Genomic DNA, 26,303 nt, shown 5'->3' on the forward strand with positions numbered 1-26,303 from the left:
CTCCCAAGCATATATTATCATTGTCTGTTTGTATACTTCTTGTATGCATACTGGTTTTTCTGCAATACAAAATATGTAATTGGATAAGTATATATAAAAAAAAAATCTATACATCATATGCAATTCAATTGACATATGCAATACAAATGTAATACAATAAAGTGAACGTATTAAACATTTAATTTTAGCGTTGGCAAGTGGGAATGACACTCAAATTGTCGTAGTCTCGTAGTGAGGTGCTATTTTACATTTACATTTAAGTCATTTAGCAGACGCTCTTATCCAGAGCGACTTACAAATTGGTGCATTCACCTAATGACATCCAGTGGAACAACCACTTTACAATAGTGCATCTAAATCTTTTAAGGGGGGGGGGGGGGCAGAAGGATTGCTTTATCCTATCCTAGGTATTCCTTGAAGAGGTGGGGTTTCAGGTGTCTCCGGAAGGTGGTGATTGACTCCGCTATAAAACGTAGCTAGCGCCATAACTAAACATATTTTGGGGGGAATTCTGAATCGGAATACATGAGCGAACTATACAACTAGCTAGCCAGATACGGGTGTCGCTACCTGACAGGAGTGCTAGCTAGCCAGATATGGGTGTCGCTACCTGACAGGAGTGCTAGCTAGCCAGATACGGGTGTCGTTACCTGACAGGAGTGCTAGCTAGCCAGATACGGGTGTCGTTACCTGACAGGAGTGCTAGCTAGCCAGATACGGGTGTCGTTACCTGACAGGAGTGCTAGCTAGCCAGATATGGGTGTCGCTACCTGACAGGAGTGCTAGCTAGCGAGATATGGGTGTCGCTACCTGACAGGAGTGCTAGCTAGCGAGATATGGGTGTCGCTACCTGACAGGAGTGCTAGCTAGCCAGATACGGGTGTCGTTACCTGACAGGAGTGCTAGCTAGCCAGATACGGGTGTCGTTACCTGACAGGAGTGCTAGCTAGCCAGATACGGGTGTCGTTACCTGACAGGAGTGCTAGCTAGCCAGATATGGGTGTCGCTACCTGACAGGAGTGCTAGCTAGCGAGATATGGGTGTCGCTACCTGACAGGAGTGCTAGCTAGCGAGATATGGGTGTCGCTACCTGACAGGAGTGCTAGCCAGCGAGATATGGGTGTCGCTACCTGACAGGAGTGCTAGCTAGCGAGATATGGGTGTCGCTACCTGACAGGAGTGCTAGCTAGCCAGATATGGGTGTCGCTACCTGACAGGAGTGCTAGCTAGCGAGATATGGGTGTCGCTACCTGACAGGAGTGCTAGCTAGCCAGATATGGGTGTCGTTCCCTGACAGGAGTGCTAGCTAGCCAGATACGGGTGTCGTTCCCTGACAGGAGTGCTAGCTAGCCAGATACGGGTGTCGTTACCTGACAGGAGTGCTAGCTAGCCAGATACGGGTGTCGTTACCTGACAGGAGTGCTAGCTAGCCAGATATGGGTGTCGCTACCTGACAGGAGTGCTAGCTAGCGAGATATGGGTGTCGCTACCTGACAGGAGTGCTAGCTAGCGAGATATGGGTGTCGCTACCTGACAGGAGTGCTAGCTAGCGAGATATGGGTGTCGCTACCTGACAGGAGTGCTAGCTAGCCAGATATGGGTGACAGGAGTGTGGGTGACAGATATACCTGACAGGAGTGCTAGCTAGCGAGATATGGGTGTCGCTACCTGACAGGAGTGCTAGCTAGCGAGATATGGGTGTCGCTACCTGACAGGAGTGCTAGCTAGCTACGTTAGCTTGATAAGTACATTCATAGTTTTAGTATGGTTGTTTTTCAACGTCAACATTTCCACCAAGGACGTTGCCTCTCAGATCATCATTCTCCCTCTCTTGGGCAAGGAACATTTGAAGGTAGACTTGGATCTGACGATGTAAAACGTAAAGTGCTGAGGGTTTAGTTTACTTTGCGTTCGGACCGCAAGCCGGTTTTGGGATTCACCCTGATCATGTGATTTGTGTGAGTCTGACGCGTCTGCCTGTATCATGTGACTGTTCACGTGACTGTTCTCCTGTACAGTTCTTCCTCATGTCAACGACAGGACGGTACATCCGTAAGAACACACATTGGACGGTCTAGACTCACTTGATAGAATGGAAGAGAAAACTATGGCCAACTCCAGGCGTTGTTATAATCAATGGCGTTGGTTCGTGGTTTTGATCATGTCCTTCCCGGTATCCTACGTGGACGCGGTGTGGCCGATGCCTCAAATGATCCGCTCTTCCATGGTCCGATACACACTAAATCCACAGGAGTTTCTTTTTCAGTACTCTAGTGGATCTTCCGCTCAATCCGGTTGTTCTCTTCTGGACTCGGCTTTCAAGAGATACTTCCCGCTCATCTTCACGGATTATAGTGCAGGTAATAACAAAACATTTGAAATAAATGGATAAAAGTTTTAAGTTATGTGAATCAGTCCTCATCATTCATTGGTCATGGTCAGTTGTAGGGAGTATTCTGTTTGTGAAAACCATGTTTCCAACCATTGTCGAGCAAAACAAAGGGTACCTTTGGTTTGGGGCCCATTCACTGTGGCATGTGACTTTTAGCTCAATGAGCACCGCAGAGCCCCAGCAACACAGCATAACACCTGTGATTTAAAAGTAATTCATTGAAGAATATGACCTGAACTTTATTAGAGACAGACTTTATTTGGTTATATTTAACATTAACGAATTTGCAAGACTTGCAAAGTTGTTTTCACATATTTTATGAATACCATTTTAGATTTTTTGAGTTGTACAGGTGAGCTATTTCCCATAATTCATCATGTTCATTGATGTGTATGTTCATGTGTTTGTGTTTGATTCAGCAAGAACCAGACAGCAGGATGAGTGGTTTAGGTTCCCTTTCACCGTTGTGGTCCATGTGGAGAGAGCAGAATGTGAGGGATATCCCGATGCAGACTCCTCAGAAAGCTGTAAGTGATGAAACACACTCTGCCCTGAACCTTCCTCTGTGCAGCCCCTGCTGAGTAAATACACATCGTGGTGACTGACTACTGAAATATCCTTCTCCAGTAGAAGTAAAATTACTGGTATTAAAAAAAAGACTCAAGTAAAAAGTAGCTCATGTAAAAAGTATTCAGAGTAAAAGTAATTTGGTTACTTTTAAAGGGTACTTACATAAATCAAATTTTATTTGTCACATACACATGGTTAGCAGATGTTAATGCGAGTGTAGTGAAATGCTTGTGCTACTAGTTTCAACAGTGCAGTAATATCTAACAAATAATCTAACAATTCCAAAACAACTACCTAATACACACAAATCTAAAGGGGTGAATGAGAATATGTACATATAAATATATGGATGAGCGATGGCCAAGCAGCATATGCAAGGTGCAATAGATGGTATAAAATACAGTATATACATTTTATATGAGTAATGTAAAATATTGAAACATTAGTAAAGTGGCATTGTTTAATGTGACTAGTGATCCGTTTATTAAAGTGGCCAGTGATTGGGTCTAAATGTAGGCAGCAGCCTCTCTGAGTTAGTGATGGCTATTTAACAGTCTGATGGTCTTGAGATAGAAGCTGTTTTTCAGTCTCTCTGAGTTAGTGATGGCTGTTTAACAGTCTGATGGTCTTGAGATAGAAGCTGTTTTTCAGTCTCTCTGAGTTAGTGATGGCTATTTAACAGTCTGATGGTCTTGAGATAGAAGCTGTTTTTCAGTCTCTCGGTCCCTGCTTCGATGCACCTGTACTGACCTCGCCTTCTGGATGATAGCGGGGTGAACAGGCAGTGGCTCGGGTGGTTGTTGTCCTTGATGATCTTTTTGGCCTTCCTGTGACATCGGGTGGTGTAGGTGTCCTGGAGGGCAGGTAGTTTGCCCCCGGTGATGCGTTGTGCAGACCTCACTACCCTCTGGAGAGCCCTGTGGTTGAGGGCGGTGCAGTTGCCATACCAGGCTGTGATCCAGCCCAACAGGATGTTCTCGATTGTGCATCTGTACATTTTGTCATGGTTTTGGGTGACAAGCCAAATTTCTTCTGCCTCCTGAGGTTGAAGAGGCGCTGCTGCACCTTCTTCACAACGCTGTCTGTGTGGGTGGACCATTTCAGTTTGTCCGTGATGTGTACACCGAGGAACTTAAAACTTTCCACTTTCTCCTCTGCTGTCCCTTCGATGTGGATAGGGGGGTGCTCCCTCTGCTGTTTCCTGAAGTCCAGGATCATCTCCTTTGTTTTGTTGACGTTGAGTGATAGGTTGTTTTCCTGACATCACTCTCCGAGAGCCCTCACCTCCTCCCTATAGGCCGTCTCGTTGTTGTTGGTAATCAAGCCCACTACTGTTGTGTCGTCTGCAAACTTGATGATTTGAGTTGGAGGCGTGCATGGGAGCGATTGAATATGTCCGTAAACACATCAGCCAGCTGGTCTGCGCATGCTCTGAGGACCCGGCTAGGGTTGCCGTCTGGGCCAGCAGCCTTGTGAGGGTTAACACATTTAAATGTTTTACTCACGTCAGCCACGGAGAAGGAGAGGGAGGGGGGGGGGTCTGAGTCCTGGTTAGCAGGCCGCGACGGTGGCACTGTATTATCCTCAAAGCAGACTCCTATGTTACACGTAACCACGGATTTCTGTTAGTATATATATCAAAAGTCCCAAAGTTACACCTCACTTTTCTGTTTTTGTAGTTATTCCATAAAACCGATTGGAATGCTGAAATAATGACGGCCAGCCCAGAGGCGTCATGCCCACAGGTGCCAGCCCAGAGGCGTCATGCCCACAGGTGCCAGCCCAGAGGCGTCATGCCCACAGGAGCCAGCCCAGAGGCGTCATGCCCACAGGTGCCAGCCCAGAGGCGTCATGCCCACAGGAGCCAGCCCAGAGGCGTCATGCCCACAGGAGCCAGCCCAGAGGCGTCATGCCCACAGGAGCCAGCCCAGAGGCGTCATGCCCACAGGTGCCAGCCCAGAGGCGTCATGCCCACAGGTGCCAGCCCAGAGGCGTCATGCCCACAGGTGCCAGCCCAGAGGCGTCATGCCCACAGGAGCCAGCCCAGAGGCGTCATGCCCACAGGAGCCAGCCCAGAGGCGTCATGCCCACAGGAGCCAGCCCAGAGGCGTCATGCCCACAGGAGCCAGCCCAGAGGCGTCATGCCCACAGGAGCCAGCCCAGAAGCGTCATGCCCACAGGAGCCAGCCCAGAGGCGTCATGCCCACAGGAGCCAGCCCAGAGGCGTCATGCCCACAGGAGCCAGCCCAGAGGCGTCATGCCCACAGGAGCCAGCCCAGAGGCGTCATGCCCACAGGAGCCAGCCCAGAGGCGTCATGCCCACAGGAGCCAGCCCAGAGGCGTCATGCCCACAGGAGCCAGCCCAGAGGCGTCATGCCCACAGGAGCCAGCCCAGAGGCGTCATGCCCACAGGAGCCAGCCCAGAGGCGTCATGCCCACAGGAGCCAGCCCAGAGGCGTCATGCCCACAGGAGCCAGCCCAGAGGCGTCATGCCCACAGGAGCCAGCCCAGAGGCGTCATGCCCACAGGTGCCAGCCCAGAGGCGTCATGCCCACAGGAGCCAGCCCAGAGGCGTCATGCCCACAGGAGCCAGCCCAGAGGCGTCATGCCCACAGGAGCCAGCCCAGAGGCGTCATGCCCACAGGAGCCAGCCCAGAGGCGTCATGCCCACAGGAGCCAGCCCAGAGGCGTCATGCCCACAGGAGCCAGCCCAGAGGCGTCATGCCCACAGGAGCCAGCCCAGAGGCGTCATGCCCACAGGAGCCAGCCCAGAGGCGTCATGCCCACAGGAGCCAGCCCAGAGGCGTCATGCCCACAGGAGCCAGCCCAGAGGCGTCATGCCCACAGGAGCCAGCCCAGAGGCGTCATGCCCACAGGAGCCAGCCCAGAGGCGTCATGCCCACAGGAGCCAGCCCAGAGGCGTCATGCCCACAGGAGCCAGCCCAGAGGCGTCATGCCCACAGGAGCCAGCCCAGAGGCGTCATGCCCACAGGAGCCAGCCCAGAGGCGTCATGCCCACAGGAGCCAGCCCAGAGGCGTCATGCCCACAGGAGCCAGCCCAGAGGCGTCATGCCCACAGGAGCCAGCCCAGAGGCGTCATGCCCACAGGAGCCAGCCCAGAGGCGTCATGCCCACAGGAGCCAGCCCAGAGGCGTCATGCCCACAGGAGCCAGCCCAGAGGCGTCATGCCCACAGGAGCCAGCCCAGAGGCGTCATGCCCACAGGAGCCAGCCCAGAGGCGTCATGCCCACAGGAGCCAGCCCAGAGGCGTCATGCCCACAGGAGCCAGCCCAGAGGCGTCATGCCCACAGGAGCCAGCCCAGAGGCGTCATGCCCACAGGAGCCAGCCCAGAGGCGTCATGCCCACAGGAGCCAGCCCAGAGGCGTCATGCCCACAGGAGCCAGCCCAGAGGCGTCATGCCCACAGGAGCCAGCCCAGAGGCGTCATGCCCACAGGAGCCAGCCCAGAGGCGTCATGCCCACAGGAGCCAGCCCAGAGGCGTCATGCCCACAGGAGCCAGTGCCCTCTCAGATTTGTCCTGAAAAAGAAAACGTGATTTAAAATCTTTTATTGTTGTTGTTTCTCTACTACTAGTCACGTTGCAATTTTATGTAGTTGTCTTTAGCTCGCCCAGATTGGGAACCTATCTCCCATTCTCATAACTAGATACCATTTTAGCCTATCAATCCAGTTAGAGTAGCAAGGTTCCCAACCTATTAACTAGATAACAAGATGCCATTTCAGGTTATCAAATAAGTTAGAGTAGGAAGATTGGTAGATGTCACGTTCCTGACCTGTTTTCCCTTGTTTTTATATTTGTTTTAGTGTTGGTCAGGACGTGAGCTGGGTGGGCATTCTATGTTGTGTGTCTAGTTTGTCTGTTTCTGTGTCCGGCCTAGTATGGTTCTCAATCAGAGACAGCTGTCAATCTTTGTCCCTGATTGGGAATCATATATAGGTGGCTTGTTTTGTGTTGGGGATTTTGGGTGGTTGTTTCCTGTCTTTGTGTTTTGTCTGCACCAGCTAGGACTGTGACGGTTAGTTTGTTTTGTCATTTTGTATAGTGTCGTGTTTTGTGTTAATTAAATAATGGAAAATTACCACGCTGCACATTGGTCCTCAGATCCTTCTCGCCTCTCCTCGTCTGAGGAGGAGGACGACTTAGACTGCCGTTACAGTAGACTTTAGAAAAGAAAGCAATAACTAATTGTACCGAATAAGACTCACTTTCCTTTCAATATTTTACCCAGATTTTTGCAGAGAAGTACAGTACCAGTCAAAGGTTTGGACACATGTACTCATTCCAGGGTTTTTCTTTATTTTTACCACATTCTATATTGCTGAAAAATTGTGAAGAGATAAACTAGAAAATAACACATGGAATCATGTAATAACCAAAAAAGTGTTAAACAAATTTAAATATATTTGAGATTCTTCAAAGTAGCCACCCTTTGCCTTGAGGACAGCTTTGCACACTCTTGGCATTCTCTCAACCAGCTTCATGAGGTAGTCACCTGGAATGCATTTCAATTAACAGGTGTACCTTGTTAAAAGTTAATTTATGGAATTTCTTTCCTTAATGTGTTTGAGCCAATCAGTTGTGTTGTGACAAGGTAGGGGGGGGTATACAGAAGACAGCCCTATTTAATAAAAGACCAAGTCCATATTATGGCAAGAACATCTCAAATAAGCAGAGAAACAACAGTCCATCATTGACTGACCTTCATGTCTTAAAGTAATCTGGAAAATTTGTGCAGTTGCAAAAACCATCAAGCGCTATGATGAAACTGTCTCTCATGAGGACCACCACAGGAAAGGAAGACCCAGAGTTACCTCTGCTGCAGAGGATAAGTTCATTAGAGTTACCAGCATCAGAAATTGGAGCCCAAATAAATGCTTCAGAGTTCAAGTAACAGACACATCTCAACATCAACTGTTTAGAGGAGACTGTGAATCAGGCCTTCATGGTCGAAATTGCTGCAAAGAAACCACTACTAAAGGACACCAATAATAAGAAGAGACTTGCTTGGGCCAAGAAAAATGAGCAATGGACATTAGACCGGTGGAAATCTGTCCTTTTTGAGTCCAAATTTGAGATTTTTGGTTCCAACGGCCGTGTCTTTGTGAGAAGCAGGGTAGGTGAATGGATGATCTCCACATGTGTGGTTCCCACCGTGAAGCATGGAGGAGGAGGTGTGATGGTGTGGTTCCCACCGTGAAGCATGGAGGAGGAGGAGGTGTGATGGTGTGGGGGTGCATTGCTGGTGACACTGATTTATTTAGAATTCAAGGCACGCTTAACCACCACAGCATTCTGCAGCGATACGCCATCCCATCTGATTTGGGCTTAGTGGGACTATCATTTGTTTTTCAACAGGACAATGACCCTACACACCCCCAGGCTGTGTAAGGGCTATTTGACCAAGAAGGAGAGTGATGGAGTGCTGCATCAGATGACCTGGCCTCCACAATCACCCGACCTCAACCAAATTGAGATGGATCGCAGAGTGAAGGAAAAGCAGCCAACAAGTGCTCAGCATATGTGGGAACTCCTTCAAGACTGTTGGAAAAGCATTCCAGGTGAAGCTGGTTGAGAGAATGCCAAGAGTGTGCAAAGCTGTCATCAAAGCAAAGGGTGTCTACTTTGAAGAATCTCAAATATATTTAGATTTCTTAAAAAAATATAATTGGTTACTACATGATTCCATATGAGTTATTTCATTAGTTTTGATGTCTTCACTATTTTTCTACAATGTAGAAAATAGTAAAAAATAAAGAAACTGATCAATGAGTAGGTGTTCGAAGACCTGTGACTGGTAGTGTGTATTAAATTAATCTGCTGACGTTATTACTATGTGCAACGTCTAATTATGTTGCAATATGATAACAATAGCCTAATATATCCAACATTCAGTAAACTATTGTCTTAACAATTTATTGTTTTTATTTCTCATCATCCTAATGACTATGACACACCCCTCACTATTGTCATTGGTTGCATTAATTGCACTGTAATAAACCTGGTTCAAGCATGCGTTCACCCTGAAGAAGGCACAGCGATGGATGGCTTGTATACAGTGTCCAACTCTCCTTATTTATTTTCATAACCTACACTTTCACTGCACCTCTACCAACTGTTTTGGTGCGTGTGCGCCAGCTCATGCTTTTTATTAGTTAAGACCATCATAAATACTATTTCAGACATCCTCCAATTGCTACATTTGCACACAGGCCAGGTGTTCCTCATGCGTGCTCAACTAAAATATATAACATTAAACATTATCTAACAAAGTGAAAACAATTCACACAATGAAACAATGAATGTGCAGAAATTAGCTGCGGACAGAGCGTATTCTGGAGAGATACGTGCCTATACCCCCTCACACCTTCCCTTCTTCTTCAGTGTATGACGTTGAGAAATAGTGCAGATACGTTTTTTTTTGTAGTTATAGGTAACTAGATTGTTACTACAACTAAGTTACTAAGTCTTTGACCGCACTGTGTTACTGTGGTGTGTAAAAACTCATGCTTCTGAAGGATTAAAATTGATTATGGGGCTCTTCTGAAGAACCCACCATTGATTATGTTGTTATTAATTTGCTTACGTGCCATTGTACTACTCACTGTGTAGCTGAATATTGAGGCCTGTGTCTGTGTCTAGCTCTCTACCAAAACACGCAGCCCTGCGTCTGTGAGAGAAGGGGAGAAAAGGTACTGAGGGTGATAGCGAGACACAGAGAGACTGTGTCTGTTTTTCTCTGAAACAAGGGCAGATTTGCATGCCACTGAGACAGGTTCTCAGAAACCTTGTGTTATGAATAACTTGTTCTTTTGACATAGGAGGTCACACCACAGGGTGGAGGTCACACCACAGGGTGGAGGTCACACCACAGGGTGGAGTTCACACCACAGGGTGGGGTTCACACCACAGGGTGGAGGTCACACCACAGGGTGGAGGTCACACCACAGGGTGGAGGTCACACCACAGGGTGGAGGTCACACCACAGGGTGGAGGTCACACCACAGGGTGGAGGTCACACCACAGGGTGGAGGTCACACCACAGGGTGGAGGTCACACCACAGGGTGGAGGTCACACCACAGGGTGGAGGTCACACCGTAAGGTGGAGGTCACACCGTAAGGTGGAGGTCACACCGAAGGGTGGAGGTCACACCGTAAGGTGGAGGTCACGCCGTAAGGTGGAGATCACACCGTAAGGTGGAGGTCACACCACAGGGTGGAGGACACACCACAGGGTGGAGGACACACCGTAAGGTGGAGGTCACACCGTAAGGTGGAGGTCACACCAAAGGGTGGAGGTCACACCGTAAGGTGGAGGTCACACCAAAGGGTGGAGGTCACACCGTAAGGTGGAGGTCACACCGTAAGGTGGAGGTCACACCGTAAGGGGGAGGTCACACCGTAAGGTGGAGGTCACACCACAGGGTGGAGGTCACACCACAGGGTGGAGGTCACACCACAGGGTGGAGGTCACACCACAGGGTGGAGGTCACACCGTAAGGTGGAGGTCACACCGTAAGGTGGAGGTCACACCACAGGGTGGAGGTCACACCACAGGGTGGAGGTCACACCGTAAGGTGGAGGTCACACCGTAAGGTGGAGGTCACACCACAGGGTGGAGGTCACACCGTAAGGTGGAGGTCACACCACAGGGTGGAGGTCACACCGTAAGGGGGTCACACCACAGGGTGGAGATCACACCGTAAGGTGGAGGTCACACCACAGGGTGGAGGACACACCGTAAGGTGGAGGTCACACCACAGGGTGGAGGTCACACCGTAAGGTGGAGGTCACACCAAAGGGTGGAGGTCACACCGTAAGGGGGAGGTCACACCGTAAGGGGGAGGTCACACCACAGGGTGGAGGTCACACCACAGGGTGGAGGTCACACCACAGGGTGGAGGTCACACCACAGGGTGGAGGTCACACCGTAAGGTGGAGGTCACACCACAGGGTGGAGGTCACACCACAGGGTGGAGGTCACACCACAGGGTGGAGGTCACACCACAGGGTGGAGGTCACACCACAGGGTGGAGGTCACACCACAGGGTGGAGATCACACCGTAAGGTCGAGGACACACCACAGGGTGGAGGACACACCACAGGGTGGAGGTCACACCGTAAGGTGGAGGTCACACCGTAAGGTGGAGGTCACACCGTAAGGTGGAGGTCACACCGTAAGGTGGAGGTCACACCGTAAGGTGGAGGTCACACCGTAAGGTGGAGGTCACACCGTAAGGTGGAGGTCACACCGTAAGGTGGAGGTCACACCGTAAGGTGGAGGTCACACCACAGGGTGGAGGTCACACCACAGGGTGGAGGTCACACCACAGGGTGGAGGTCACACCACAGGGTGGAGGTCACACCACAGGGTGGAGGTCACACCACAGGGTGGAGGTCACACCACAGGGTGGAGGTCACACCACAGGGTGGAGGTCACACCACAGGGTGGAGGTCACACCACAGGGTGGAGGTCACACCGTAAGGTGGAGGTCACACCGTAAGATGGAGGTCACACCGTAAGATGGAGGTCACACCGTAGGGTGGAGGTCACACCACAGGCTGGAGGTCACACCACAGGCTGGAGGTCACACCGTAAGGTGGAGGTCACACCGTAAGGTGGAGGTCACACCGTAAGGTGGAGGTCACACCGTAAGGTGGAGATCACACCGTAAGGTGGAGATCACACCGTAAGGTGGAGATCACACCACAGGGTGGAGGTCACACCGTAAGGTGGAGGTCACACCGTAAGGTGGAGGTCACACCGTAAGGTGGAGGTCACACCGTAAGGTGGAGGTCACACCACAGGGTGGAGGTCACACCGTAAGGTGGAGGTCACACCGTAAGGTGGAGGTCACACCGTAAGGTGGAGATCACACCGTAAGGTGGAGTTCACACCACAGGGTGGAGGACACACCGTAAGGTGGAGGTCACACCGTAAGGTGGAGGTCACACCACAGGGTGGAGGTCACACCGTAAGGTGGAGAACACAACACAGGGTGGAGGTCACACCGTAAGGTGGAGGTCACACCGTAAGGTGGAGGTCACACCGTAAGGTGGAGGTCACACCACAGGGTGGAGGTCACACCACAGGGTGGAGGTCACACCACAGGGTGGAGGTCACACCGTAAGGTGGAGGTCACACCGTAAGGCGCAGGTCACACCACAGGGTGGAGGTCACACTGTAAGGTGGATGTCACACCACAGGGTGGAGGTCACACCACAGGGTGGAGGTCACACGGTAAGGTGGAGGTCACACCACAGGGTGGAGGTCACACCGTAAGGTGGAGATCACACCGTAAGGTGGAGGTCACACCGTAAGGTGGAGGTCACACCGTAAGGTGGAGGTCACACCACAGGGTGGAGGTCACACCACAGGGTGGAGGTCACACCGTAAGGTGGAGTTCACACCACAGGGTGGAAGTCACACCACAGGGTGGAGGTCACACCGTAAGGTGGAGATCACACCGTAAGGGGGAGGTCACACCGTAAGGGGGAGGTCACACCGTAAGGTGGAGGTCACACCGTAAGGCGCAGGTCACACCACAGGGTGGAGGTCACACTAAGGTGGATGTCACACCACAGGGTGGAGGTCACACCACAGGGTGGAGGTCACACCGTAAGGTGGAGGTCACACCACAGGGTGGAGGTCACACCGTAAGGTGGAGGTCACACCACAGGGTGGAGGTCACACCGTAAGGTGGAGGACACACCACAGGGTGGAGGTCACACCGTAAGGTGGAGGTCACACCACAGGGTGGAGGTCACACCGTAAGGTGGAGGTCACACCACAGGGTGGAGGTCACACCACAGGGTGGAGGTCACACCGTAAGGTGGAGGTCACACCACAGGGTGGAGGTCACACCACAGGGTGGAGGTCACACCACAGGGTGGAGGTCTATAGGTATCTATAGGTCTGGAGGTATATAAGATCCTGTCTTTTGTTGGGGGCAGAACTCAGGAGAGACATCAGTTGTATGTGTGATGTTTGATCTTTGACTTCTGTCTACAGCTTTATTTTGATTCAAATTGTTGTGATTTACAAGTACACATTTTGAGTGTTCCTTACTTGTTCAGTAAATAACGGGGCCCAGGAAAGTGGAACCAACACGTCCTACCCTTTAAAACAGGGGTGTCAATCTCATTCCATGGAGGGCGGAGTGTTTGTGGGTATTTGTTTAGAGCCAGACAACCAGCTGTGGGGAGTTCCTTACTAATTAGTGACCATAATTAATCAATCAAGGTCAATGGTGAGGAGAAAACCCACAGACACTCAGCCCTCTGTGGAATGAGTTTGACACGCCACCCCCTCACCCCCCCCCCCCCCTCACTCACCCACCCCTTGACTCACCCACCCACCCACCCCCTCACTCACCCACCCACCCACCCACCCCCTCACTCACCCACCCCCTCACCCCCCCCCCTCACTCACCCACCCCTTGACTCACCCACCCCTTGACTCACCCACCCACCCACCCCCTCACTCACCCACCCACCCACCCACCCACCCCCTCACTCACCCACCCCTTGACTCACCCACCCCTTGACTCACCCACCCCTTGACTCACCCACCCCTTGACTCACCCACCCCTTGACTCACTCACTCACTCACCCACCCCCTCACTCACCCACCCCTTGACTCACCCACCCCTTGACTCACCCACCCCTTGACTCACCCACCCCTTGACTCACCCACCCCTTGACTCACCCACCCCTTGACTCACCCACCCCTTGACTCACCCACCCCTTGTCTCACCCACCCCTTGTCTCACCCACCCCTTGACTCACCCACCCCCTCACCCCCCCCTCACTCACCCACCCCCTCACTCACCCACCCCCTCACTCACCCACCCCTTGACTCACCCACCCACCCCCTCACTCACCCACCCCCTCACTCACCCACCCCCTCACTCACCCACCCCCTCACTCACCCACCCCTTGACTCATCCACCCCTTGACTCACCCACCCCTTGACTCACCCACCCCTTGACTCACCCACCCCTTGACTCACCCACCCCTTGACTCACCCACCCCTTGTCTCACCCACCCCTTGACTCACCCACCCCTTGACTCACCCACCCCTTGACTCACCCACCCCTTGACTCACCCACCCCTTGTCTCACCCACCCCTTGACTCACCCACCCCTTGACTCACCCACCCCCATCACTCACCCACCCCTTGACCCCTTCACTCAAACTCCCTTTTTCACTGAAATGAATGTAGAAACTAAGTTCATTCACTCACCCCCTCACTCAAAGTCCCTCTCACTCACATTCTTTGGAAATATCCTACTTCAGTAGAAGTACTGCTTTTTTAATGACACTTTATTCCAGTAGTAGTAAAATGACTGACTTTGAAAAATACAAGTACTCTGAAAAGTTACTCAATTAGAGTAACGTATTTGTAATGAGTTACTTTACACCTCTGAATACACGTATGGCTGATCTGAATCTTCCTTGTGTTATAGACAAGCTGAGTGTGAGTTCGGGCCAGGCAGCACTGAGGGCTGAGACGGTATGGGGAGCACTCAGAGGTAGAAACACAAGTGTTTAGAAATCAGTGATCAATATGATCAATGATGTCCTTTGATGATGTAACCACATGTCCTTTGGTAAATCACAGGTTTGGAGTCATTCAGTCAGCTGGTCTCCCAAGATGCCTTTGGGGAGGTAAGTCATAACTGAACAATCAACATTGTGTGTTTTATTTAACCTTTATTTAACTAGGCAAGTCAGTTAAGAACAAATTCTTATTTTCAATGACGGTCTACCGGTGAACAGTGGGTTAACTGCCATGTTCAGGGGAAGAACGACAGATTTTTACCTTGTCAGCTCGGGGACCTGTCAATTACTGAAACAATGCTCTAACCACTAGGCTACCTGCCCCCCCCCCCCCCCCCCACTCTCTAACCACTAGGCTACCTGCTCCCCCCCCACTCTCTAACCACTAGGCTACCTGCTCCCCCCCCACTCTCTAACCACTAGGCTACCTGCCCCCCCCCCCCCCCCACTCTCTAACCACTAGGCTACCTGCCTCCCCCCACTCTCTAACCACAAAGCTACCTGCCCCCCCCCCCCACTCTCTAACCACAAAGCTACCTGCCCCCCCCCCACTCTCTAACCACTAGGCTACCTGCCCCCCCCCCCCCCCCCCTCTCTAACCACTAGGCTACCTGCCCCCCCCCCCCCCACTCTCTAACCACTAGGCTACCTGCCCCCCCCCCCCACTCTCTAACCATTAGGCTACCTGCACCCCCCCCCCTCTCTAACCATTAGGCTACCTGCCCCCCCCCACTCTCTAACCATTAGGCTACCTGCCCCCCACTCTCTAACCACTAGGCTACCCCCCCCCCCCCCCCACTCTCTAACCACAAGGCTACCTGCCCCCCCCCCCCCCTCTCTAACCACTAGGCTACCTGCCCCCCCCCCCCCCCCCCCCCCCACTCTCTATCCACTAGGCTACCTGCTCCCCTCCCACTCTCTAACCACTAGGCTACCTGCTCCCCCCCCACTCTCTAACCACTAGGCTACCTGCCCCCCCCCCCCCCCACTCTCTAACCACTAGGCTACCTAGGCTACCTGACCCCCCCCCCCCTAGGGTTATAATTAGGGTTATAATTAGGGTTATAATTAGGGTTATAATTAGGGTTATAATTAGGGTTATAATTAGGGTTATAATTAGGGTTATAATTAGGGTTATAATTAGGGTTATAATTAGGGTTGGAATTAGGGTTGGAATTAGGGTTATAATTAGGGTTATAATTAGGGTTATAATTAGGGTTATAATTAGGGTTATAATTAGGGTTATAATTAGGGTTATAATTAGGGTTATAATTAGGGTTAGGGATCTTGGTGTTAAGGTTAGGGGTTACAGGATTTTCAATTTGAATACATTTCTACTCACCAAAAGTTCCGTTTGTGTGTTTGTTTGTGTGTGTGTGCGTGCGTGCGTGCGTGCGTGTGTGTGTGTGTGTGTGTGTGTGTGTGTGTGTGTGTGTGTGTGAACTGTCAACATGCTGCCAACAACATGATTAGCGAACTTGATGTGATCATTTCAGTTCTCTATCAATCTGCCGTTGATTGATTGATTGATTTATTTCCAGTATTTTGTGAATGAGACTGAGATAGAAGACTTTCCCCGCTTCCAGTTCCGAGGGATATTATTGGATACGTCACGTCACTACCTACCTTTACACGCTATTCTGAAGACCCTGGTAAAATATATATATTTACACACACAGTACCAGTCAAAAGTTTGGACACATCTACTCATTCCAGGGTTTTTCTTATTTTTTTTTACTATTTTCTAACTCATATGTATTTCATTATTATTCCAGTATATTTCATAGTTTTGTAGTTTTATTCATAGTTTCATCGTTTTATTTCATAGTTTTGAGGTCTTCAATATAGGTCTTCAATATTATTCTACAATGTGTAAAAATAGTAAAAATAAAGAAAAACCCTTGAATGAGTGAGTGTGTCCAAACGTTTGACTGGTTCTGTACGTACATACATTTCAGTTACAACATTGAGGTCCAGTTTCTCAGCTCACATTAAGCGTACTCCTGGACTACAAAGCACTTTGATTGGTGAATCTCCATTGAGAATGTGTCCGGCCCTGAGTTACAATTTTGACTGACTCGGACATGGTATATATGTAAATAATACTCACTTCAGATCCTTATCCTTGTTTACTAGGATGCGATGTCCTACAACAAGTTCAATGTTTTCCACTGGCACATCGTGGACGACCCCTCCTTCCCCTACCAGAGTAGCACTTTCCCTGACCTCAGCAGCAAGGTAAGAGGAGAGGACCTGTATTGGAGCTAAACATTTATAATGCGTTACGATGCTGTTATTGAACATAATGGCTTATGCATGCTTATAACATGTTACACCAGCAAGGTGAGAGGACTGGAACAGGAGCTCTCTGGCCTGGAATATGGCAGAGCATTAATAATGCATTATGATGTGGTTATAATACAATATAAAGGCACATTATAAACATGCTTATAACAAGTAATAAAGCATTATAATGCATATAACTGCAGGACTTAAGTAAAGTGTTGAAGGAAAATGCCGAGTGCAATGTTAAGCTGTCAGATCTCTCTTTGATGTGTTTTATTTAACTTGGCAAGTGTGGCGGACGAATCAGAATGAGTTGGGTAACATAGATAATTAAGATGTCTTATCTGCATAATATGTTTATGTGATATACTTGTTATTAGAATGTGCCCCTTTGGACTCTGGTGTTGGCAGTTGCACTTCCTCCCTCACCTGGGGCTCAGTCACCTGGGGCTCAGTCACCTGGGGCCCAGTCACCTGGGGCTCAGTCACCTGGGGCTCAGTCACCTGGGGCTCAGTCACCTGGGGCCCAGTCACCTGGGGCCCAGTCACCTGGGGCTCAGTCACCTGGGGCTCAGTCACCTGGGGCTCAGTCACCTGGGGCTCAGTCACCTGGCGGTCAGTCACCTGGGGCTCAGTCACCTGGGGCTCAGTCACCTGGGGCTCAGTCACCTGGGGCCCAGTCACCTGGGGCTCAGTCACCTGGGGCTCAGTCACCTGGGGCTCAGTCACCTGGGGCTCAGTCACCTGGGGCTCAGTGACCTGGGGCTCTGTCACCTGGGGCTCAGTCACCTGGGGCTCAGTCACCTGGGGCTCAGTCACCTGGGGCTCAGTCACCTGGGGCTCAGTCACCTGGGGCTCAGTCACCTGGGGCTCAGTCACCTGGGGCTCAGTCACCTGGGGCTCAGTCACCTGGGGCTCAGTCACCTGGGGCTCTGTCACCTGGGGCTCAGTCACCTGGGGCTCAGTCACCTGGGGCTCAGTCACCTGGGGCTCAGTCACCTGGGGCTCAGTCACCTGGGGCTCAGTCACCTGGGGCCCTGTCACCTGGGGCCCTGTCACCTGGGGCTCAGTCACCTGGGGCTCAGTCACCTGGGGCCCAGTCACCTGGGGCCCAGTCACCTGGGGCTCAGTCACCTGGGGCTCAGTCACCTGGGGCTCAGTCACCTGGGGCTCAGTCACCTGGGGCTCAGTCACCTGGGGCCCAGTCACCTCAGTAACCTGGGGCTCAGTCACCTGGGGCTCTGTCACCTGGCGGTCAGTCACCTGGGGGTCAGTCACCTGGAGCTCAGTCACCTGGGGCTCAGTCACCTGGGGCTCAGTCACCTGGGGCTCAGTCACCTGGGGCTCAGTCACCTGGGGCTCAGTCACCTGGGGCTCAGTCACCTGGGGCTCTGTCACCTGGCGGTCAGTCACCTGGCGGTCAGTCACCTGGCGGTCAGTCACCTGGCGGTCAGTCACCTGGCGGTCAGTCACCTGGGGCTCTGTCACCTGGGGCTCTGTCACCTGGGGCTCTGTCACCTGGGGCTCAGTCACCTGGGGCTCAGTCACCTGGGGCTCTGTCACCTGGGGCTCTGTCACCTGGGGCTCTGTCACCTGGGGCTCTGTCACCTGGGGCTCAGTCACCTGGGGCTCTGTCACCTGGGGCTCTGTCACCTGGGGCTCTGTCACCTGGGGCTCAGTCACCTGGGGCTCAGTCACCTGGGGCTCAGTCACCTGGGGCTCAGTCACCTGGGGCCCAGTCACCTGGGGCCCAGTCACCTGGGGCCCAGTCACCTGGGGCCCAGTCACCTGGGGCCCAGTCACCTGGGGCCCAGTCACCTGGGGCCCAGTCACCTGGGGCTCTGTCACCTGGGGCTCAGTCACCTGGGGCCCAGTCACCTCAGTAACCTGGGGCTCAGTCACCTGGGGCTCAGTCACCTGGGGCTCTGTCACCTGGGGCTCAGTCACCTGGGGCTCAGTCACCTGGGGCCCAGTCACCTCAGTAACCTGGGGCTCAGTCACCTGGGGCTCAGTCACCTGGGGCTTTGTCACCTGGGGCTCAGTCACCTCAGTAACCTGGGGCCCAGTCACCTCAGTAACCTGGGGCTCTGTCACCTGGGGCTCTGTCACCTGGGGCTCTGTCACCTGGGGCTCTGTCACCTGGGGCTCAGTCACCTGGGGCTCAGTCACCTGGGGCCCAGTCACCTCAGTAACCTGGGGCTCAGTCACCTGGGGCTCAGTCACCTGGGGCTTTGTCACCTGGGGCTCAGTCACCTCAGTAACCTGGGGCCCAGTCACCTCAGTAACCTGGGGCTCAGTCACCTGGGGCTCTGTCACCTGGGGCTCTGTCACCTGGGGCTCAGTCACCTGGGGCTCAGTCACCTGGGGCTCAGTCACCTGGGGCCCAGTCACCTCAGTAACCTGGGGCTCAGTCACCTGGGGCTCAGTCACCTGGGGCTCAGTCACCTCAGTAACCTGGGGCCCAGTCACCTCAGTAACCTGGGGCTCAGTCACCTGGGGCTCTGTCACCTGGGGCTCTGTCACCTGGGGCTCAGTCACCTGGGGCTCAGTCACCTGGGGCCCAGTCACCTCAGTAACCTGGGGCTCAGTCACCTGGGGCTCAGTCACCTGGGGCCCAGTCACCTCAGTAACCTGGGGCTTTGTCACCTGGGGCTCAGTCACCTCAGTAACCTGGGGCCCAGTCACCTCAGTAACCTGGGGCTCAGTCACCTGGGGCTCAGTCACCTGGGGCTCTGTCACCTGGCGGTCAGTCACCTGGGGCTCTGTCACCTGGGGCTCTGTCACCTGGGGCTCAGTCACCTGGGGCTCAGTCACCTGGGGCTCAGTCACCTGGGGCTCAGTCACCTGGGGCTCAGTCACCTGGGGCTCAGTCACCTGGGGCTCAGTCACCTGGGGCTCAGTCACCTGGGGCTCTGTCACCTGGGGCTCTGTCACCTGGTGCTCTGTCACCTGGCGGTCTGTCACCTGGCGGTCAGTCACCTGGGGCTCTGTCACCTGGGGCTCAGTCACCTGGGGCTCTGTCACCTGGCGGTCAGTCACCTGGGGCTCAGTCACCTGGGGCTCAGTCACCTGGGGCTCAGTCACCTGGGGCCCAGTCACCTGGGGCCCAGTCACCTGGGGCTCAGTCACCTGGGGCTCAGTCACCTGGGGCTCAGTCACCTGGGGCTCAGTCACCTGGGGCTCAGTCACCTGGGGCCCAGTCACCTGGGGCTCAGTCACCTGGGGCTCAGTCACCTGGGGCTCAGTCACCTGGGGCTCAGTCACCTGGGGCTCAGTCACCTGGGGCTCAGTCACCTGGGGCTCTGTCACCTGGGGCTCTGTCACCTGGGGCTCTGTCACCTGGGGCTCTGTCACCTGGGGCTCAGTCACCTGGGGCTCTGTCACCTGGCGGTCAGTCACCTGGGGCTCTGTCACCTGGCGGTCAGTCACCTGGGGCTCAGTCACCTGGGGCTCTGTCACCTGGCGGTCAGTCACCTGGGGCTCTGTCACCTGGCGGTCAGTCACCTGGGGCTCAGTCACCTGGCGGTCAGTCACCTGGGGCTCAGTCACCTGGGGCTCAGTCACCTGGGGCCCAGTCACCTGGGGCCCAGTCACCTGGGGCTCAGTCACCTGGGGCTCTGTCACCTGGGGCTCAGTCACCTGGGGCTCAGTCACCTGGGGCCCAGTCACCTGGGGCCCAGTCACCTGGGGCTCAGTCACCTGGGGCCCAGTCACCTGGCGGTCAGTCACCTGGCGGTCAGTCACCTGGCGGTCAGTCACCTGGCGGTCAGTCACCTGGCGGTCAGTCACCTGGGGCTCAGTCACCTGGGGCTCAGTCACCTGGGGCTCAGTCACCTGGGGCCCAGTCACCTGGCGGTCAGTCACCTGGGGCTCAGTCACCTGGGGCTTTGACACCTGGGGCTCAGTCACCTGGGGCCCAGTCACCTCAGTAACCTGGGGCTCAGTCACCTGGGGCTCAGTCACCTGGGGCTCTGTCACCTGGCAGTCAGTCACCTGGGGCTCAGTCACCTGGGGCTCTGTCACCTGGGGGTCAGTCACCTGGGGCACAGTCACCTGGGGCTCAGTCACCTGGGGCTCAGTCACCTGGGGCTCAGTCACCTGGGGCTCAGTCACCTGGCGGTCAGTCACCTGGGGCTCAGTCACCTGGGGCTCAGTCACCTGGGGCCCAGTCACCTGGGGCTCAGTCACCTGGGGCTCAGTCACCTGGGGCTCAGTCACCTGGGGCTCAGTCACCTGGGGCTCAGTCACCTGGGGCTCAGTCACCTGGGGCCCAGTCACCTGGGGCTCAGTCACCTGGGGCCCAGTCACCTGGGGCCCAGTCACCTGGGGCCCAGTCACCTGGGGCCCAGTCACCTGGGGCTCTGTCACCTGGGGCTCTGTCACCTGGGGCTCAGTCACCTGGGGCTCAGTCACCTGGGGCTCAGTCACCTGGGGCTCTGTCACCTGGGGCTCTGTCACCTGGGGCCCAGTCACCTGGGGCTCAGTCACCTGGGGCCCAGTCACCTGGGGCCCAGTCACCTGGGGCCCAGTCACCTGGGGCTCAGTCACCTGGGGCCCAGTCACCTGGGGCCCAGTCACCTGGGGCTCAGTCACCTGGGGCTCAGTCACCTGGGGCTCAGTCACCTGGGGCTCAGTCACCTGGGGCTCAGTCACCTGGGGCCCAGTCACCTCAGTAACCTGGGGCTCAGTCACCTGGGGCTCTGTCACCTGGCGGTCAGTCACCTGGGGGTCAGTCACCTGGAGCTCAGTCACCTGGGGCTCAGTCACCTGGGGCTCAGTCACCTGGGGCTCAGTCACCTGGGGCTCAGTCACCTGGGGCTCAGTCACCTGGGGCTCAGTCACCTGGGGCTCTGTCACCTGGCGGTCAGTCACCTGGCGGTCAGTCACCTGGCGGTCAGTCACCTGGCGGTCAGTCACCTGGGGCTCTGTCACCTGGGGCTCTGTCACCTGGGGCTCTGTCACCTGGGGCTCAGTCACCTGGGGCTCAGTCACCTGGGGCTCTGTCACCTGGGGCTCTGTCACCTGGGGCTCTGTCACCTGGGGCTCTGTCACCTGGGGCTCTGTCACCTGGGGCTCTGTCACCTGGGGCTCTGTCACCTGGGGCTCAGTCACCTGGGGCTCAGTCACCTGGGGCTCTGTCACCTGGGGCTCAGTCACCTGGGGCTCAGTCACCTGGGGCTCAGTCACCTGGGGCTCAGTCACCTGGGGCTCAGTCACCTGGGGCTCAGTCACCTGGGGCCCAGTCACCTGGGGCCCAGTCACCTGGGGCTCAGTCACCTGGGGCCCAGTCACCTGGGGCCCAGTCACCTGGGGCCCAGTCACCTGGGGCCCAGTCACCTGGGGCTCTGTCACCTGGGGCTCAGTCACCTGGGGCCCAGTCACCTCAGTAACCTGGGGCTCAGTCACCTGGGGCTCAGTCACCTGGGGCTCAGTCACCTGGGGCTCAGTCACCTGGGGCCCAGTCACCTCAGTAACCTGGGGCTCAGTCACCTGGGGCTCAGTCACCTGGGGCTTTGTCACCTGGGGCTCAGTCACCTCAGTAACCTGGGGCCCAGTCACCTCAGTAACCTGGGGCTCAGTCACCTGGGGCTCTGTCACCTGGGGCTCTGTCACCTGGGGCTCAGTCACCTGGGGCTCAGTCACTTGGGGCCCAGTCACCTCAGTAACCTGGGGCTCAGTCACCTGGGGCTCAGTCACCTGGGGCTTTGTCACCTGGGGCTCAGTCACCTCAGTAACCTGGGGCCCAGTCACCTCAGTAACCTGGGGCTCAGTCACCTGGGGCTCTGTCACCTGGGGCTCAGTCACCTGGGGCTCAGTCACCTGGGGCTCAGTCACCTGGGGCTCAGTCACCTGGGGCCCAGTCACCTCAGTAACCTGGGGCTCAGTCACCTGGGGCTCAGTCACCTGGGGCTTTGTCACCTGGGGCTCAGTCACCTCAGTAACCTGGGGCCCAGTCACCTCAGTAACCTGGGGCTCAGTCACCTGGGGCTCAGTCACCTGGGGCTCAGTCACCTGGGGCTCAGTCACCTGGGGCTCAGTCACCTGGGGCCCAGTCACCTCAGTAACCTGGGGCTCAGTCACCTGGGGCTCAGTCACCTGGGGCTTTGTCACCTGGGTCTCAGTCACCTCAGTAACCTGGGGCCCAGTCACCTCAGTAACCTGGGGCTCAGTCACCTGGGGCTCAGTCACCTGGGGCTCTGTCACCTGGCGGTCAGTCACCTGGGGCTCTGTCACCTGGGGCTCTGTCACCTGGGGCTCAGTCACCTGGGGCTCAGTCACCTGGGGCTCAGTCACCTGGGGCTCTGTCACCTGGGGCTCAGTCACCTGGGGCTCAGTCACCTGGGGCCCAGTCACCTGGGGCCCAGTCACCTGGGGCCCAGTCACCTGGGGCCCAGTCACCTGGGGCTCAGTCACCTGGGGCCCAGTCACCTGGGGCCCAGTCACCTGGCGGTCAGTCACCTGGCGGTCAGTCACCTGGCGGTCAGTCACCTGGCGGTCAGTCACCTGGGGCTCAGTCACCTGGGGCTCAGTCACCTGGGGCTCAGTCACCTGGGGCCCAGTCACCTGGCGGTCAGTCACCTGGGGCTCAGTCACCTGGGGCTTTGACACCTGGGGCTCAGTCACCTGGGGCCCAGTCACCTCAGTAACCTGGGGCTCAGTCACCTGGGGCTCAGTCACCTGGGGCTCTGTCACCTGGCAGTCAGTCACCTGGGGCTCAGTCACCTGGGGCTCTGTCACCTGGGGGTCAGTCACCTGGGGCACAGTCACCTGGGGCTCAGTCACCTGGGGCTCAGTCACCTGGGGCTCAGTCACCTGGGGCTCAGTCACCTGGCGGTCAGTCACCTGGGGCTCAGTCACCTGGGGCTCAGTCACCTGGGGCCCAGTCACCTGGGGCTCAGTCACCTGGGGCTCAGTCACCTGGGGCTCAGTCACCTGGGGCTCAGTCACCTGGGGCTCAGTCACCTGGGGCTCAGTCACCTGGGGCTCAGTCACCTGGGGCCCAGTCACCTGGGGCCCAGTCACCTGGGGCTCTGTCACCTGGGGCTCTGTCACCTGGGGCTCAGTCACCTGGGGCTCAGTCACCTGGGGCTCTGTCACCTGGGGCTCTGTCACCTGGGGCTCAGTCACCTGGGGCCCAGTCACCTGGGGCTCAGTCACCTGGGGCTCAGTCACCTGGGGCCCAGTCACCTGGGGCCCAGTCACCTCGGGCTCAGTCACCTGGGGCTCAGTCACCTGGGGCTCAGTCACCTGGGGCTCAGTCACCTGGGGCCCAGTCACCTGGGGCCCAGTCACCTGGGGCCCAGTCACCTGGGGCTCTGTCACCTGGGGCTCTGTCACCTGGGGCTCAGTCACCTGGGGCTCAGTCACCTGGGGCTCAGTCACCTGGGGCTCAGTCACCTGGGGCTCAGTCACCTGGGGCTCAGTCACCTGGGGCTCAGTCACCTGGGGCTCAGTCACCTGGGGCTCTGTCACCTGGGGCTCTGTCACCTGGGGCTCTGTCACCTGGTGCTCTGTCACCTGGGGCTCAGTCACCTGGGGCTCTGTCACCTGGCGGTCAGTCACCTGGGGCTCTGTCACCTGGCGGTCAGTCACCTGGGGCTCAGTCACCTGGGGCTCTGTCACCTGGCGGTCAGTCACCTGGGGCTCTGTCACCTGGCGGTCAGTCACCTGGGGCTCAGTCACCTGGCGGTCAGTCACCTGGCGGTCAGTCACCTGGGGCTCAGTCACCTGGGGCCCAGTCACCTGGGGCCCAGTCACCTGGGGCTCTGTCACCTGGGGCTCAGTCACCTGGGGCTCAGTCACCTGGGGCCCAGTCACCTGGGGCCCAGTCACCTGGGGCCCAGTCACCTGGGGCTCAGTCACCTGGGGCCCAGTCACCTGGCGGTCAGTCACCTGGCGGTCAGTCACCTGGCGGTCAGTCACCTGGCGGTCAGTCACCTGGGGCTCAGTCACCTGGGGCTCAGTCACCTGGGGCTCAGTCACCTGGGGCCCAGTCACCTGGCGGTCAGTCACCTGGGGCTCAGTCACCTGGGGCTTTGACACCTGGGGCTCAGTCACCTGGGGCCCAGTCACCTCAGTAACCTGGGGCTCAGTCACCTGGGGCTCAGTCACCTGGGGCTCTGTCACCTGGCAGTCAGTCACCTGGGGCTCAGTCACCTGGGGCTCTGTCACCTGGGGGTCAGTCACCTGGGGCACAGTCACCTGGGGCTCAGTCACCTGGGGCTCAGTCACCTGGGGCTCAGTCACCTGGGGCTCAGTCACCTGGCGGTCAGTCACCTGGGGCTCAGTCACCTGGGGCTCAGTCACCTGGGGCCCAGTCACCTGGGGCTCAGTCACCTGGGGCTCAGTCACCTGGGGCTCAGTCACCTGGGGCTCAGTCACCTGGGGCTCAGTCACCTGGGGCCCAGTCACCTGGGGCCCAGTCACCTGGGGCCCAGTCACCTGGGGCTCTGTCACCTGGGGCTCTGTCACCTGGGGCTCAGTCACCTGGGGCTCTGTCACCTGGGGCTCTGTCACCTGGGGCTCAGTCACCTGGGGCCCAGTCACCTGGGGCTCAGTCACCTGGGGCCCAGTCACCTGGGGCCCAGTCACCTGGGGCCCAGTCACCTGGGGCTCAGTAACCTGGGGCTCAGTCACCTGGGGCCCAGTCACCTGGGGCTCAGTCACCTGGGGCTCAGTCACCTGGGGCTCAGTCACCTGGGGCTCAGTCACCTGGGGCTCAGTCACCTGGGGCTCAGTCACCTGGGGCTCAGTCACCTGGGGCCCAGTCACCTCAGTAACCTGGGGCTCAGTCACCTGGGGCTCTGTCACCTGGCGGTCAGTCACCTGGGGGTCAGTCACCTGGGGCTCAGTCACCTGGGGCTCAGTCACCTGGGGCTCTGTCACCTGGGGGTCAGTCACCTGGGGCACAGTCACCTGGGGCTCAGTCACCTGGGGCTCAGTCACCTGGGGCTCAGTCACCTGGGGCTCAGTCACCTGGCGGTCAGTCACCTGGGGCTCAGTCACCTGGGGCTCAGTCACCTGGGGCCCAGTCACCTGGGGCTCAGTCACCTGGGGCTCAGTCACCTGGGGCTCAGTCACCTGGGGCTCAGTCACCTGGGGCTCAGTCACCTGGGGCTCAGTCACCTGGGGCTCAGTCACCTGGGGCCCAGTCACCTGGGGCCCAGTCACCTGGGGCTCTGTCACCTGGGGCTCAGTCACCTGGGGCTCTGTCACCTGGGGCTCTGTCACCTGGGGCTCAGTCACCTGGGGCCCAGTCACCTGGGGCTCAGTCACCTGGGGCTCAGTCACCTGGGGCCCAGTCACCTGGGGCCCAGTCACCTGGGGCTCAGTCACCTGGGGCTCAGTCACCTGGGGCTCAGTCACCTGGGGCTCAGTCACCTGGGGCTCAGTCACCTGGGGCTCAGTCACCTGGGGCCCAGTCACCTGGGGCCCAGTCACCTGGGGCCCAGTCACCTGGGGCTCTGTCACC

At 56.0% G+C, this 26,303-nt stretch overlaps 1 protein-coding gene across 1 annotated transcript in view; it reads left to right on the plus strand.

Moving 5' to 3' along the window:
• Positions 1–1,998: 1,998 nt before the first annotated feature.
• hexa (hexosaminidase A (alpha polypeptide)) overlaps positions 1,999–26,303 on the plus strand; it is a 66,611-nt gene continuing 42,306 nt past the window's right edge. Inside the window, exons 1-6 of the mRNA XM_055933070.1 lie at positions 1,999–2,360; positions 2,812–2,919; positions 14,452–14,517; positions 14,607–14,653; positions 16,087–16,197; positions 16,682–16,783. Of these exons, the coding sequence (XP_055789045.1) occupies positions 2,093–2,360; positions 2,812–2,919; positions 14,452–14,517; positions 14,607–14,653; positions 16,087–16,197; positions 16,682–16,783 (702 nt within the window). The 5' untranslated portion in view covers positions 1,999–2,092. The remainder of the gene's footprint in view (positions 2,361–2,811; positions 2,920–14,451; positions 14,518–14,606; positions 14,654–16,086; positions 16,198–16,681; positions 16,784–26,303) is intronic.

Source organism: Salvelinus fontinalis, chromosome 9 (genome assembly GCF_029448725.1).
Source record: "Salvelinus fontinalis isolate EN_2023a chromosome 9, ASM2944872v1, whole genome shotgun sequence".
NCBI lineage: Eukaryota > Metazoa > Chordata > Actinopteri > Salmoniformes > Salmonidae > Salvelinus > Salvelinus fontinalis.